This window comes from Populus alba, chromosome 18 (assembly GCF_005239225.2).
Source record: "Populus alba chromosome 18, ASM523922v2, whole genome shotgun sequence".
NCBI lineage: Eukaryota > Viridiplantae > Streptophyta > Magnoliopsida > Malpighiales > Salicaceae > Populus > Populus alba.
In genome coordinates, this window is record NC_133301.1 from 13,668,939 (window position 1) to 13,683,587 (window position 14,649).

At 34.2% G+C, this 14,649-nt stretch overlaps 2 protein-coding genes across 2 annotated transcripts; both read left to right on the top strand.

Annotated features, from left to right (window-relative positions):
* The first annotated feature begins 317 nt into the window (after positions 1-317).
* Positions 318-2,927, top strand: LOC118052056 (actin-related protein 2/3 complex subunit 3). The gene is made up of 5 exons (XM_035062870.2): positions 318-494; positions 711-774; positions 1,138-1,246; positions 1,359-1,628; positions 2,510-2,927. The coding sequence occupies exons 2-5, from the start codon at positions 772-774 to the stop codon at positions 2,650-2,652; spliced, it is 525 nt and encodes a 174-aa protein (XP_034918761.1). The 5' UTR covers positions 318-494; positions 711-771; the 3' UTR covers positions 2,653-2,927.
* A 3,077-nt stretch (positions 2,928-6,004) lies between these two features.
* Positions 6,005-10,701, top strand: LOC118052057 (ubiquitin C-terminal hydrolase 22). Its single transcript, XM_035062872.2, has 3 exons — positions 6,005-7,073; positions 7,352-7,476; positions 9,271-10,701. Exons 1-3 carry the CDS (start codon positions 6,202-6,204, stop codon positions 10,038-10,040), a joined length of 1,767 nt encoding a protein of 588 aa, XP_034918763.1. The 5' UTR covers positions 6,005-6,201; the 3' UTR covers positions 10,041-10,701.
* The last annotated feature ends 3,948 nt before the right edge of the window (positions 10,702-14,649 follow it).

Genomic DNA, 14,649 nt, shown 5'->3' on the forward strand with positions numbered 1-14,649 from the left:
GGTTATTTTTTAAAAATATTAAAATTATATTAATTTTATACAAAACAAAATAAAATTAAAAATTATTAAAATACAATTTATACCATGTTTTCAAACGATATATTCACCTTACAAAGAGGACTAGCCCCTTATCACTAAACCCGATCCTTATTAGTATTTCAATTATTATTTAATAATTTTTATAAAAATAACTGATAAAAATATGTAATAATAAAAAAAAATATACATAATTGATATTAAAAAAATAAAATAAAATGACATTTTAAATATAAATAAAATATTAAAGAGACGAAAAAACCATCATTAACCCATTTTGATTATGCAAGAGAACTTTCATTGCGATCCGACAACAAAAGACATCCCCACTCAAGAGAAGAAAAGAACATAAACGACAACGCGTTTGATCTCCTCTGCTTAAACCGTAAATCATAGGCTAAAAACAACAACGTTAATCAAACTTCGACAACCACTCCTGAGAGACTGGATTTTTTTCGGTAATTCTACTGCCTCTATCTTATCTTCCTTTTCTTAAGATTTCAAATCATGAGGCTTTGGTGTTTTTTTTTTTTTTTTCTTATGTTTCATTTCCAATGAAACCAAGGTTGTTTTGTATCCGATTCTGTACAATAATTTACCATATTAGCACTGTAACACATCAACCCAGCTCCCAAAATTTGTAAATTTGATGTCTTTCTTCTAATTGTTTTCAGGGCTGCGGTTATCTGGCTGAAATATTGCAAAGCTTGAATCTTTTGAGCTTTGGAATTGAAAATGGTACGTGGATCAAATCTGAAAATCTAGTTTTTTCTTTAGTTTTCATCTTTGTATTTTCATTTGCGCAAAATGATAAAAATTGTTGGTTGATCATGTGAGATTTGTATACACTGTTGGGATGGGATAGGCATTTTTAATTGAAATCACAAGAGTAGATATGTTAAAGCTTGTGTCTTTAGTCACTTAATGGGAAAAACTTGGTTAACATCATAATTGGGTTTTTCTAAATAATAAATATATTTAGGTTCTTTGATTTTTCTTTTTTGCTCTAATTATACCATGTGGTTATATTTGGTGATAGCAGCAATGTGAATTAAATTCCTGTTTATAGATGAAATTTGAAAGATGGTTTTTCATGGCTAGGTTCATCACTCTAGTTTTGTGGACGAGGAGGGAGTAAGAAAAGCTTGCGGATGCCCTTTGCTTCCATTAAAAAGTCATATAAAGGGTCCTGCTCCAGTTTCGGATCAAGGTTATAAACACATGCATTATAATTTATTTTGATGATCGAATAATTGTTAGAGTAATGTCTTTATGTTTTTTCTTACCTTGATTGTGTGGAAATTGTTGTGTGTTTTATGCAGATAGAACTGATATAGTTGATGAGGCAATCACATTTTTTCGCGCCAATGTTTTCTTTAGAAATTTTGATATTCAGAGCCCAGCTGATAAGCTCCTTATTTACTTAACATTCTACATCAATGTGGCTTTGAAGAGGCTTGAGGGTTGCAGAACTTTGGCTGAAGGAACAAAAGCAATTATTAACTTGGGTTTGGAGAAGGTTCCTGTTCCTGGAGAGTCTGGCTTTCCTTTCCCGGGCCTTTTTGCTGATCCTCAATCTCAGAAGGAAGCAGGTAAAGTTTCTTTTATGATTTTTTTCCCTGGAGTTAAATTAGTGCAACAGATTTTATGTCATGAGCAATGTTTACCTAGTCATGTTTGTAAAGTATATGAACCAAGTTTAGATAACCTAAACAGTCCATAAGCAAATTTATTCTCTTGCTTCATCTTAACTATATCAACGAAGCAGTAAAACACACTAGCAGTGTCTTCAAACTAAATTATGTTCAACCTATAGACTTAACCAAAAACCATATAGTTATTCTTCAATAAATTTGGTACTTAACTTTTGTCTGACGTTTATCAAGTGACTTCCATAATCATGCTAGCACTTTGAATTAATGTCTTGTCTCAGTGTGTCACTGAATCGTAGAGATCATGAGATTAGTGCCATTTATATTATCAGCTATCAGTAAGATATGGGCTTTACTGCCATTGCTGTTTACTATTATTCCTCACTACTGTGCTTCTGCTGATGACAAATTTGTGTGACAGACATTGTTATCCACATTCCAAACCATGTAGATTTTGTCATTTTCCTCTCATAGTCTTCATGTTTGTTTGGGAGATAATCTTTGTCATGGCTTTATTTTCTATTGAAGAGTTCTGTCATACCAGGGAAGTTCAATACCCTTGAGCCTGATGATATTGTATTATTCCTATGGTATTAGCTATAATTTCTGAGTTGAGATATCGTGTAGAAATAGCATTCAATAGTAGTTTCAGTAGGCTGCAAGTTCTCCTGCTATAACTGTTCTACTGAATTATTGATTTCAGCCCATAATTCTGAAACGTTGGATCTGTTAAGTTCTTCAGTTGGACTGTGATTTTGACTGCCTTGCTGTTTTTGTTCCAAACCTTTGTTTATTTATACCTTTTAATTCTTGAACTGCAGAGCTATTCAGAAATTATCTTAAACAGATAAGGGAAGAAACTAGCGGGAGACTATTGAGTGTTGCATATAGACCCAATGGGACTCCAAACAAATGGTGGTTGGCCTTTGCCAAGAGGAAATTCATGAATGTCGTCGCTCTTTGAATATTTTGTTTATATATTCCACCAAAGGTGACAAATAGAAGCCTTATAACAAATTGCGAATATCATTTTTTTACCAAGTTAAATACGAACATCAATGCCTTCAAAAACCAGGCATCAGACATGTTTTGTGTGCAAATAACTGATATTACTGTATACTTGTAAAATGAAGTTTCTATTTGTAATATCTTAAAAAAAAAAATTGATGAATGTACTATCGTCATTTTCTGAAAGGAAGAGAAGGGAATGCAAATAATAGGTGTTTATTGGTTCAAGAATTGACTTGCGTCCATCTTATGGATATTTACATGGTGAAGATGATAAATTTGTGGCATGATTGCTACACCCTTGAATCTCATGCGTGCATCATTTACATAATTGCTTTCTCACAGTTCAGCTCTTTTGAATTCTGCATCAGAGGGAAGCGATAATGCTTTCTGCAGTTGAGTTTCTAATGGTGAGTATTGAAAATTCATATACCCACATTTCAGCCGTAGACTTCTTATTTCTCGCATTAAAAAACAACGTTGCTTCACTTGAGACATCTTCAATGAATGGGGGAGACAAAACAAGAAGAAGAAGGAATCAACCCAAATGTGGTAGATTTTTCCTTTTGCAACATGCAAAAACATGTAAACTACCAAGGTGATGAGCGCCTCCATTTGGCAAAAGCAACATTTATGCAAGCATGACGAGGTTTTCAGTAGTTGATGCACTTGCACCCATTATGGCATGGGAAGCTAGGTAGCCCCCTCCCACAGGCAGGCCAGGGCCTTACAGACCACGACTAAAAGTCTAAAACTGTTAATCTGGTGGCCATGAACTAGATCACACCACTCTTTTTCCTCATATCCAGCAGCCCAGAATTTTACGAGCAATATTCGAAATCTTAGAACCATTTCAAGGCATTTCGATACGTCATTAGAGCTAAGGTATTTCAAGACCAATTTCTTCCGATTTCTCTATGATCACGTGAGAAGCCAACCCATCATACCTTGTACTTCAGACATGCCACTGTAACAGACCTCTTTCATTAGAGGCAGGTCTCTTGTTTCTGTCCAGTTTCGTCATATCACCTTTTCTACTGGTGGGGCAAGCAACAAGAAAACATGAAGACAAACCTCCCCAGTTTTTACCAGAAGTAGAAAGACCAAACATGTGGGGATACAGAGTTGCTGTAAAAGGGAAGAAACATGATTGCTTTTATTGAATGCTAGAAAGATGTCTCGTTTCCATGCTCATTTGTGCTTTACTTAATCACTTTGCTCATAAATCCAGTGCTTGAATAATTAAACTAGGGTGGCCGCATCATTGAGCTGCTTGGTTGCCTGTCTAGCTACTTTTTATTTCTTTTGAGACATTGCCTTAGTTTCTGCAAAACTATCAAGCTGTTTCAAACGCTTGAAATTGAATTTAATTCCAAGAGTTAAATTAATTATTAGTGATGGTGATGCTGAAACGATGATCATGTTCTTGCTATGCTTGGAATATTCCTACTGGAGCTGGTTTTAACCCTTCTGTTTTTATTACTATTTTTTTTTTTCAGATTATCTAAGTCTGGATATTCAGCGTCGTTCCTCTCACTGGGAGAAGCTTACATGCTTCTCAAGTGCTGCTGTTAATTCAATTACTAGTTGTGATGGAATTTGGTTTTCATGTTTGTACATTTAAATAGCTCCGCATACACACAAACATGATGATTTATGCTGCAGGATTTTTAACCTTTTAATGGCATATATTTCTCATACAGTTTGAGTTTCTCTCGTCTTTCCTCATAAATTTTTTTCTTGTAAGAAAAAGAAATGATTTAAGAATAAAAAAGATAAGATTGCTTCATTTTACTTGTATTTTAAATAGTGTAATTATGTGAATTAATATTTTATTTCAAATATAAAATCATAATAAATTGTTAATTAAATTTAATTTAACGTGTGATTTAGTTTTGAAAGTGATGTAGCCCCTTTGCTTTGATGCTCAATTAAATTAGATTCCCATTCTGCACATATATTTGGATTCGTGACAATTATTCAAAGCATTTTGATGGATTAAAATGCCTTTGTTGATGTGATTTCTGGTGTTTTTGAAGTAGTTTGAGTATTATTTTTTTATTAACAATTAGATTTTTTTTTCAAGTGAAAATATTTATGCTATTCAGTTAATAATTCTGAAAGTAGACAATATAAGGTTGACGCATGCTATAAATAAAAGGAAATTAATATTTTTTTTTTAAAAAATAAATAAATTATATAAGAGTTAATTTAATGTGATTCAATTAACTTGATAAATTTAAAAACAACCGAATAACTGATAAAAATATAACTTCATAGAAAAAATTTAAAACAATATTATTTTTTATAAAATAAAATGAAAACATATTAGATCAATCTGAGTTAATCTGTTAAATTAGTGATTAGTATCATTAGACCATAATAACCACATATAAAATAAATAAAAATAAATTATAAAATTTAATTATTAATTAATTAAATATTAGAAGATAAAATTAAAAAAAATAACTTGAATTAATTTAGATTAATTTATTAAATTTATGAATAACTCTATAAAAATAAATTAAAATATTATTATAATAAATAATATTTTATGAGAACATGTACAATAAAATTACAATCTTTTTAATTTTTTTTTAATTAGTCGGTTAACGGCTATTGTTGTATAGAGTAGATTATAATTTAGTCCTTGTTGTTCTATGGTTTTGTAAATTAGTCCTTTTGGTTGTGAAAATTATGTAGTCCGAACCGGTTTTAATAACAATGGTATTGACAGTAGAAATAATAGATGCTTTCCACAATCCATAGAAGTAGCCTCGGAAAGGATGAGAGAAGCTAGCTAGGCATCTCCTGCTCTCAAGATGCATCAATAACAATGGTGTTGACATTAGAAATAAAAATTTCATCATAAATATAATTTTTTTAAGTATGAAGGTTTTTGTTTAGCGTAAAAAAAAAATCTTTCCAAATATGATTAGCACATTTGGATAAAAATAAATATATTTTTATATTATCTTCTAATAAAAAATATTTTTTATAATTAAATTAAGTCTCCTTTCCCTCAGTTTTATAAATTCTACATATTTTAACGTATGAATCTATACAGAATTTCTTTCTTTTCAATAATGTTTAATTAAGCAAACAAATTTATTTATCATCGAAACTAATTCTAAAAAGAGTTGCCTTCCACGTAGGTGATTTGTGTTGGATTGGACGAAAGTGAAGAAATTAAGAATTCAATGCCTGAAATAAAATTTTTGATAAGCCCAATAATACCCCCACAGAATCAGATCTCATTTCCGAACAATCTTAACAGAAAATAAAACAGAACCCCAACTTTACCACACAGACCACGCTCTCACTACCCCCCACCCCACCCCGCCCCCTCTCTCACGCAAGATCATCCTCATCCTCATTATTTTCCATGTTCCCTCGCTCCATTTCCACCAATCACAGCCGTTGATCTCCCTCTCCATGTCCTTCAAATCCAGCTTCCCTACTATCAACCACAACTTCTACCACAAATCTCCATTCACTCTCCTCCATGTCATCAAAAATCAACCACCACCACCACCATTTCAACGGCCACGATTCTATCCCTCCACCCTGTCCCCACCTCGCCGATTTCTGTTCCCGTAACGGCACCAAACCCTTCCACCTCCTCCAAAACTGCCTCCGCATCAAACCACCTCACGGCCGCGCCTCGATCAGGCGAGACCCCTCAGAGATCCCTCGCTGTGGCGCGTGCGGCGTGTCCTCTGTCCCCCGCATCTACGCCTGCGTAACCTGCGCTACCATATCCTGCCACGCGCCTCCGGAACCCTCCCATGCGGCGGCGCACGCCGCCTCCATGGCTCCTGGTCACGAGATCTCCGTCGATGTCGACCGTGCAGAGCTTTTCTGCTGCGCGTGTCGCGATTATGTTTACGATCGCGATTTCGACGCGGCGGTGGTTCTGTCATCTAAGGCCAACAATATTCATAGCAATGTTAATAGTGATAATCTCCGTAAAAAACGGAGGATTGTTGAGTACCGGCCGTGGCTTCCGGATATCCACGAGCGCGTGCTGGTGAATAACAATTCGAGTGTGTTGAATTTTGTAGAGGATCGGCCGTGGGGGTTGAGAGGGCTGAATAATTTAGGGAACACTTGTTTTATGAATTCAGTATTGCAGGCATTGCTGCATACTCCGCCTTTACGGAATTATTTTTTGAGTGATAGGCATAATAGATATTATTGTCAGCAAAAGAAGAGTGGTAATGAGAATGGGGTTGTTGGTGGAAAGAGAAGTAATGGCGGTGATGGTCATGGGGGTAAGGGTTTGAGGTTGTGTCTGGCTTGTGATATGGATGCTATGTTTTCTGCTGTTTTTTCGGGGAATCCCGTGCCTTATAGTCCCGCCAAGTTTTTGTACAGGTATTGAACATAATTGTGATTTTTGCTTGTTTTTGAGTTAAGTTGGCAGCTTTGTTTGTGTCTGAGATGTGGGTTTTTGATAGCGAAATGAGTGTGGTATGGTACATTATATGGAGACCAATCTCTTTTTTGAGATCGCAGTTTTCCACGTTATGTGGAAATGTATCTACAGTAGATGTAATTATTTTACCCCTGACGGGTGGCTTTTTTTAAATTTTAATTTTTGACATTGAATTGTGAGATTTTTGTTCTGTAGTGATTGGTTTGTTTTGTTGCAGTTGGTGGCAACATGCAGCAAACTTAGCAAGTTACGAACAGCAGGATGCGCATGAGTTTTTCATTTCCATGCTTGATGGGATCCATGAAAAGGTGGAGAAGGATCGACACAAGACCCATGGTCTAGGTAAAGAGATTCTCTCTTTCTGCAGATTTTCATGCTTAATTAGCCATGCCTGTGACTTTTCTTTGAGGTTTTGGAGTCACAACTTGGAAGACATGAAGCATCAGATGTGTTTTGTAGTTTGTTGACAAATGGGGAATGCGCTGGTTGAGGGGTTCAATTGCATCTTATTTAATCAGAAACTGCAAAGTCTAGTTTTCTCAACTGATTTGATAATTGAAGTGGGGTGTTTGTTTGCTGTATGGCTGAATGTGGGCCCATAACTTTGGCATCCGTTATGTGGATGGATATCTGCTTTCCTTCGTTTGGATTGGTCTTGTTTTGGTAAACATAGTTTGTTGTGAACTTTTAGATAATATGAAGATTTATGTGATTGTGTGATAATTTTATTTTGAGATTACAGCCACGTTGGACAATCAAGTTTTGTATTACTTTTAGATTAGAACCTTGCTAAAAAATTTAGTTTTGTTTGGAACTACTTCAATCTGACGAGATGTTAAAGCTTAAAGTACCACATTATCTTCAGTTCTTGGAGGAATGTCATATTTTATGCACTGTTAGTTTTAAGTCAATTTTGTGCCTGTCAGATGAGGATGGATATTCTTTATGACTTTCACAATATAATAGTATCTAAGTAGTAGCTCTTATTGGGACAAAAGCAAAAGAATTATTCGAGGGCGTAAGGGCACGTTCTGTTAGTTGTTTTATTTGAGGCACTGGAGTGAGTGACTATTAGACCATTTAGCATGAATAGAACTGGCTGTCATTGCTAAAGCTGCAAGATCATCAATCTAGAGCTCCGTTAGCTATTGATGGCCCTTTCTTTTCTGCTTTTGGCAATTTTCTTCAGTCAATTGGTCCAAAATATTGTTAAAGACTAAGTTGTCGCAGCTTTTAACTGCAGGATGTGGGCTTAGGTCTCATTACTATTGCCCTAGGAGTTGAACAAGCCCTGTCTGATTTAGGGCTAATTCTCAATATCAACCTGCTGGCTTGATGGTGTCATCTGCTTCGTTCCAGTAAGTCAACTTTTTCTTAGCCTGCTTGGTTCATCATAGGATTTTCTCGCCTGCCATAATACTCATCTTAATTCGACCTTTGTCCTTACTAGGGTTTTGTCTCATTGCAAAGCTCATTCCAGTCTGAGAAGATGCAGATGGTTGCATTAGGTTCAAATCCAGCTTTCTATTCTGACTTGTACCTAGAAAACTTGCATGCCTTTACTGGTTTCACATGACATTTCTTCTGAAACCTTCTTATTTCGATGGAGATATCAGATTGCCATTGTCCGTACTAAGTTTATTTCTCTGGTTTTAGTACTGTAGTCTAAGCATCAACAGTCACTTTAGTCTGTCTCAAGGTAACTGAACTACATGTGTCCTCTCCCTGTTGCTGCTAGCATGATTTCTGGTGGGCTACAAAGAGTGTTTGTAGGAGCTTTGGGGTGTGTTTTCTTGTGGCAGCTGAATAGACAGTCCATTCTCTGCCATCTCAATGAAAAAATTTTAGCAAACAATGGTTGCTTGTTCGTTGTTTAAAAAGGAATATTCATTCTAACAGCTGTGATAAACTTATCAAGCAACACAAAAAGAAGGACTTCCCGGAAGCAGGAAGATATCCAAGATCAAACTTTTTTGTTTTGTTTATTCTTAAAGAAGCTTTATGTTTATAACTGGATCCATGCTGTGTTTTTCAATGTGATATGCATTCTATTCTACACATGTTTCTTACTGGAATTCTTGTTGCACTTATCCTTTTTTTTTTGTTTTGAAACCTCCACTGTTTTTGGATGTGCAGGCCATGGAGATTGTTGCATTGCCCACAGAGTATTTTCTGGAATCTTGCGATCTGATGTCATGTGCACAGCTTGTGGTTTCACATCTACTAAGTATGACCCATGTGTGGACATTTCTCTGGATCTGGAACCTTACCTGGGGAGTTCTGCAAAGTCTATGTCTTTGAAGACTCATTCTTGCAATGGTGAGGTGGATTGCACGAATTCAAGCCAAAATGGTGGGATATCGACACTAATTGGGTGCTTGGACCGCTTTACTAGACCTGAGAGATTGGGTTCTGACCAGAAATTCTTCTGCCAACAGTGTCAGGTGAGGCAGGAGTCTCTCAAACAGATGTCTATAAGAAAGCTTCCACTTGTTTCATGCTTTCATATCAAAAGATTTGAACATTCTTCCATACGTAAAATGTCAAGGAAGGTTGACCGTTATCTGCAATTTCCTTTTTCATTGGACATGGCACCTTATCTTTCTTCTTCTATCTTGAGGAGTCGATTTGGAAATAGGATCTTCCCATTTGACGGAGATGAAGCAGATGCATCAAATGAAATGTCATCAGAGTTTGAGCTGTTTGCTGTGGTCACTCACACAGGTAAACTTGATTCTGGTCACTATGTGACTTATTTGCGCTTAAGTAATCAGTGGTACAAGTGTGATGATTCTTGGATCACTCAAGTCAATGAGAACATTGTGAGGGCTGCACAAGGGTACATGATGTTTTATGTACAGAAGATGCTCTATTACAAAGCTGGCGAGAAACAAGTTGCCCAGTGATATAATGGGAAGTGGAGGATTGGTGGTCAACTCAAGTACCCTGGACAAAGTAATCAACGAGTCTTGGTTTGATGAAGAATTCTGCATCCATGGGATGCCATGGCCAGTTTTCTATACCAAAAAAAAAAAAAAAAAAAAAACTTGTGATTTTCTCATCACAGATGACAGATAAGATCAAGCATCAATTTGCTTATGAGTATTCCAGGTGGTAATCTCTTATCCTCAGTTGCAACATAAAGCGAACCTGAGTTTTTGAGGCGCTTGAAAGTTCATCGATTCAGGAATATTATTTTTATGAAGGTATGAATTCCTTGAAGTTGATTCTTGATTTAGTTAGTGCCCTAAGTTTTTTTCTGCTCATTCAAGTATTGTGGGTGGGTTGATTCCTTTTTTCACGCTAATCCTCTCAGAAGTTGCAATACTTGGGAGTGTAGTTCATGGGTGAGCTAGTACTTACACGGTGTATCTCTGTCAAAAATCTGATATAAGAGTTGAATTCACCTTTTTTTCCCCTAGACATTTCACACTTGTTCGAGCTTTTTGGGGGATTTACAGTTCTTAAACTTAATGAAAAAAGCAGGTATCACACGGCCCCAAGAAATGTTTTATCCACTTTTTTTTATGATTGCAGTGGAGCTCTACCATTTCTATGGTTTCAGCATTGCTTCCTGTAACCGGAATGTTTGTTATCTTGAATAGTGCTAGCATTTCAAGAAATTTAACGTGGGAAGTTTCAGAATTTGTTGGGTTGTGATGGTATGCCATTAAAAAATTGTTTCTCCTGGGTAGCCATTGATCATTGGTGTGTGTCCTTATGCCTGTTGCCTGGGGCTGAACCCAGCTGGAAACAAAATGCGTTGTGGAAATAAAATGTTGGCGAAACCCTCGCGAATAGTAACTCTCGTCAAGGTTGGGCTCTTTACTCCTTGCCTCCTTGGTATAATACTAGTTTACACGTGCAACCCAATGGGTTGAAAAAAAAAAAATTTGACTAACAAAAAAAATATTCAGGTGACTCAGCAACATTATATTTGAACTCTTTGAATTGAATAAAAGAAATCTCATGTTTAGAATTTTTTTCAAATGAAATTTAATTTCTAAAAATATTACAAAAAAGGTAAACTTTTTTTATTTACAATTCTATAAAGAAGAAATTAGATGTTAAAATTAATGTTTTTATAAAATACTTATTGAGAAGAAATAAGAGGTAATAAAGATAATATAGAAAAAAAAAATTGTCTTTTATCTTATCTAAATATGTGAATATAATTATTTGTCATTGATTTTAAACAACTTGTAAGTTAATTTTGAAACCTCCTAACTTGATTTTTTGTTTAGTATTATTTTAAAATTAAATTGTGGAGTTGTTTTAACATAATCTATTGGTTCAAAAATATCTTAATCGAGCGGTAAAAAAAAGTTTGGGTGGAATTGATAGGAAAAAATCCTTCTAATCCAATTCATTGTCTAATCCAAGTTTAAAATTAAATCGTGTAAAAATTATCTCAATGTGACTCAGTCAACTTAGTTGTTTCAAAAACAACAACTAGAAAAAAAGAATGATGAAATTAAGAAACAAGGAATGAAGTTGACAAAAAAAAAAAAAAAAACCTTATAATCCAACTTCTTGCCTAAACTAGATTTAAAATTAAATTGTATGAGAGTTGGTTTTGACATAACTTAGTCAATTTGATCAGTTCAAAGTTCAAAGACAACCCAAGTAATTATTTAAAAAAAAAAAATCTAATGATGAAATTAAAAAAAAAAATAGCATTAAAAGAAAAAATAACAAAGAAATGTGATGCATCCCACATCTTTTAGTATGGAGTAGAAAATGCCTAATACGTGGGAAATAAAATGCATTTAATTTATTTTTTGTTAGAGAAAAAAGAAAAAGGAAAAAGAGACACAACCCTACTAAAACCCTTTCTTTTTATGAACCCTAATAAAACCCTACCTTCCAAGTAAACATAAGGTAACTTTTTCTTCATTCCCATCAGAGATCGAGACCACAGATATTTCTCTCATGCGTTTCCAATGCCTTTATAAATCTAAGAACTCCATGATCACCTGTCATAGCTAGCCAATACCCTCTGCTTTCTTTTCTCAGTACAAAGACATATCAATTGATCATTCACACCCCACTTGCGATCTCCTTTGTTTCCTCATATAACAAAGACACATCCCATCAAAACTTTTTTTGAGGTACTATTGATAAGGAACGCCCTATGACTACCTATTTGTTTTCATTGCCTTCTCCATATGTTGGTTTTGCTGCTTCATATCATAATGGCTTCTTGTGGTTTGGTAATTATCAGAATTTTCACCTTGCCTTTTACCCTTAAATTTATTAGAAAAAAAAAATGTGAGGAGAGGGAGCACGAAGGTTACACTTCTCACTTATATTATGTTAAGTGTTGTGGATTTATAATTGGATTAGAATACATTAGCATTCAACACCTTATTTAAATCTGCGATATAATTGCAAAGTCCAAACTTTTCCTCCTCATGATGATAGTTATGTAGATACTGATGTGGATTTATTTGCAGAAAAATTTAATCCTTGGCAATGCAAAATTCTTAGCATTAGTGATTTTTAGAGGTGTAAAGGGGATACCTATTGGAATTAATTTTAAAACCTACATCCAAAGTGTTCTTTTAGTTCTTCTAAGTGCATATATAAGAACCTTAGTTTGTAGTCAAGTAGCAAGGAGTTGCTTTAAGGTGCGAGGACATCACTTGTTTGAATCTTACCTCTTGCAGTTCAACCCACACGTAAGTATGCGATTGCTGATGGACTTCGAGTTGGCAAGCTCTCTTGTGGTTTAGCTCTTGGGAGTCTTTGTTCACATGTGAGTAGCATCTATGAGTATGTTCGCATTATCAAAAACAAAAGTGCATATATAGGTACTTATTGAGTATCTACAATTATTCCTAAATGTGAATGAGAGTAGTCTTCCACCATACTTGATTTGTATATGGGCAATTGACCCAAGAGTGAGTAAATTGACAATACACTAAAGAGTGAGTGGATAAAAAAGTGACATCCAAATTAGAAAATAATAAAGATGCAAGTTATGGAGCCCAATAAAAGAATTGAGACAATGCTACATCAAAAGAGGTAGAAGCGATCTAAGAGAGAGGCTTGATACAAGTTTACAAGTCCTTGCATAAGAAAAAAAAAAAAGATGGTGCAAAGGAGATCACATGTAAAAAAGAGAAGAGAAAGAACTTCATCATGGAGCATAAAATAGTAAAGAAGTCAAGATAAAACAGAAGACAACAATAACCTATTGAAGTGTTGGCCAAATACAATGGCCACTTGAAAATTCAAATCTTGACAAAAAGTTTTTGCTAGAAAAATGTGACATCAATGATTGAGGAGGGGGAAAAAGGGTTAGATGCATGGGTTTGGGCTACTAATTCTCTTTTATAGGGCGTACGACTTATTGTTCGCTATTGATTTGTTTGGAAAAAAATTGGCAAGCAATGTGTCGTCGATTTTGGCTATATTTATGTGATGAGAGGTCATCAAAAATTCATGTCAAGGGTGCTCAACACCAAAAAATCCCATTTTTAACCATTTTCTAATATAAAAACACCTTAAAGATCTAAGTAAATCCACTTATGCCTTCAAATAACCTAAAAAAAATCCAAAAATAAAAAATCAACCTGAAATCCAAAGATTCTCCAATATTAGATCTACCTTTTCAAGCATTTTGAAGATGAAAAACAACTTATTAGAATTCTTCTCATCAAATAGCACTCATAAATATCAAAATTAACAAAATTGGTGATTGTAATCATTGTCAACATATATTTTCTCTCTACCATCGAAATTTGCTGACTTTCTCTATCTTACCTTAAGTCATGGACTAGAAAAAAAGGAAAATGAAGTTGTGTACCACAATTAAGTTTTTGAAATATTTAGAGACTAAAAAGTTATCATATAAAAAGTTAGAGGATCAAAGTGTACCTTTTGTCCCATTTTTTAAATCACCACTTGTTACCTCCTTGTTTTACACTTTAGTCCATTTTGTTTCAATTTTGTCTCTCTTTAATATGTTTTTATATATTATCCATAAATTTGGGCATAAAAGAACTCAACTAAAGAGAAACAAAGATTAAGGATCGAATTAAGAAAAAAAAAAGAGCATTATAGATTGCTATAGTGAAAACCCTACACATTTTAAAGTTTCTTGTTAGCTATTTGACTCACACTTCGGCGTGGGTCGAATATTTGTTTTCAACAAAAAAATTGAATATACAGGTTTTTTCAATGCATTTTTTAACAAAAAATTGTCAATTATAAATAAAAAAAATATTATGTATGCATTTAATTAAATAAATCAAGAATCACTTCTACCAATAAATGCAAAAAAAAAAAAATCATTAACAATAACAAAAGATAAAATTTTAAAAATCAAGAAATAAATGTAGATCAAGATAGTTGATCTCACAACATGTTTCTAGTTGTATTTAATTACCTTGCCTATTTAAATTAATTTTTTTATTTAATCAAAGACATATATATAAAAGTGATTAAATAAAATCAAATAAAAAATAAATTATGTAAGGATGCATATATTATGAAAAATATTATCATTCC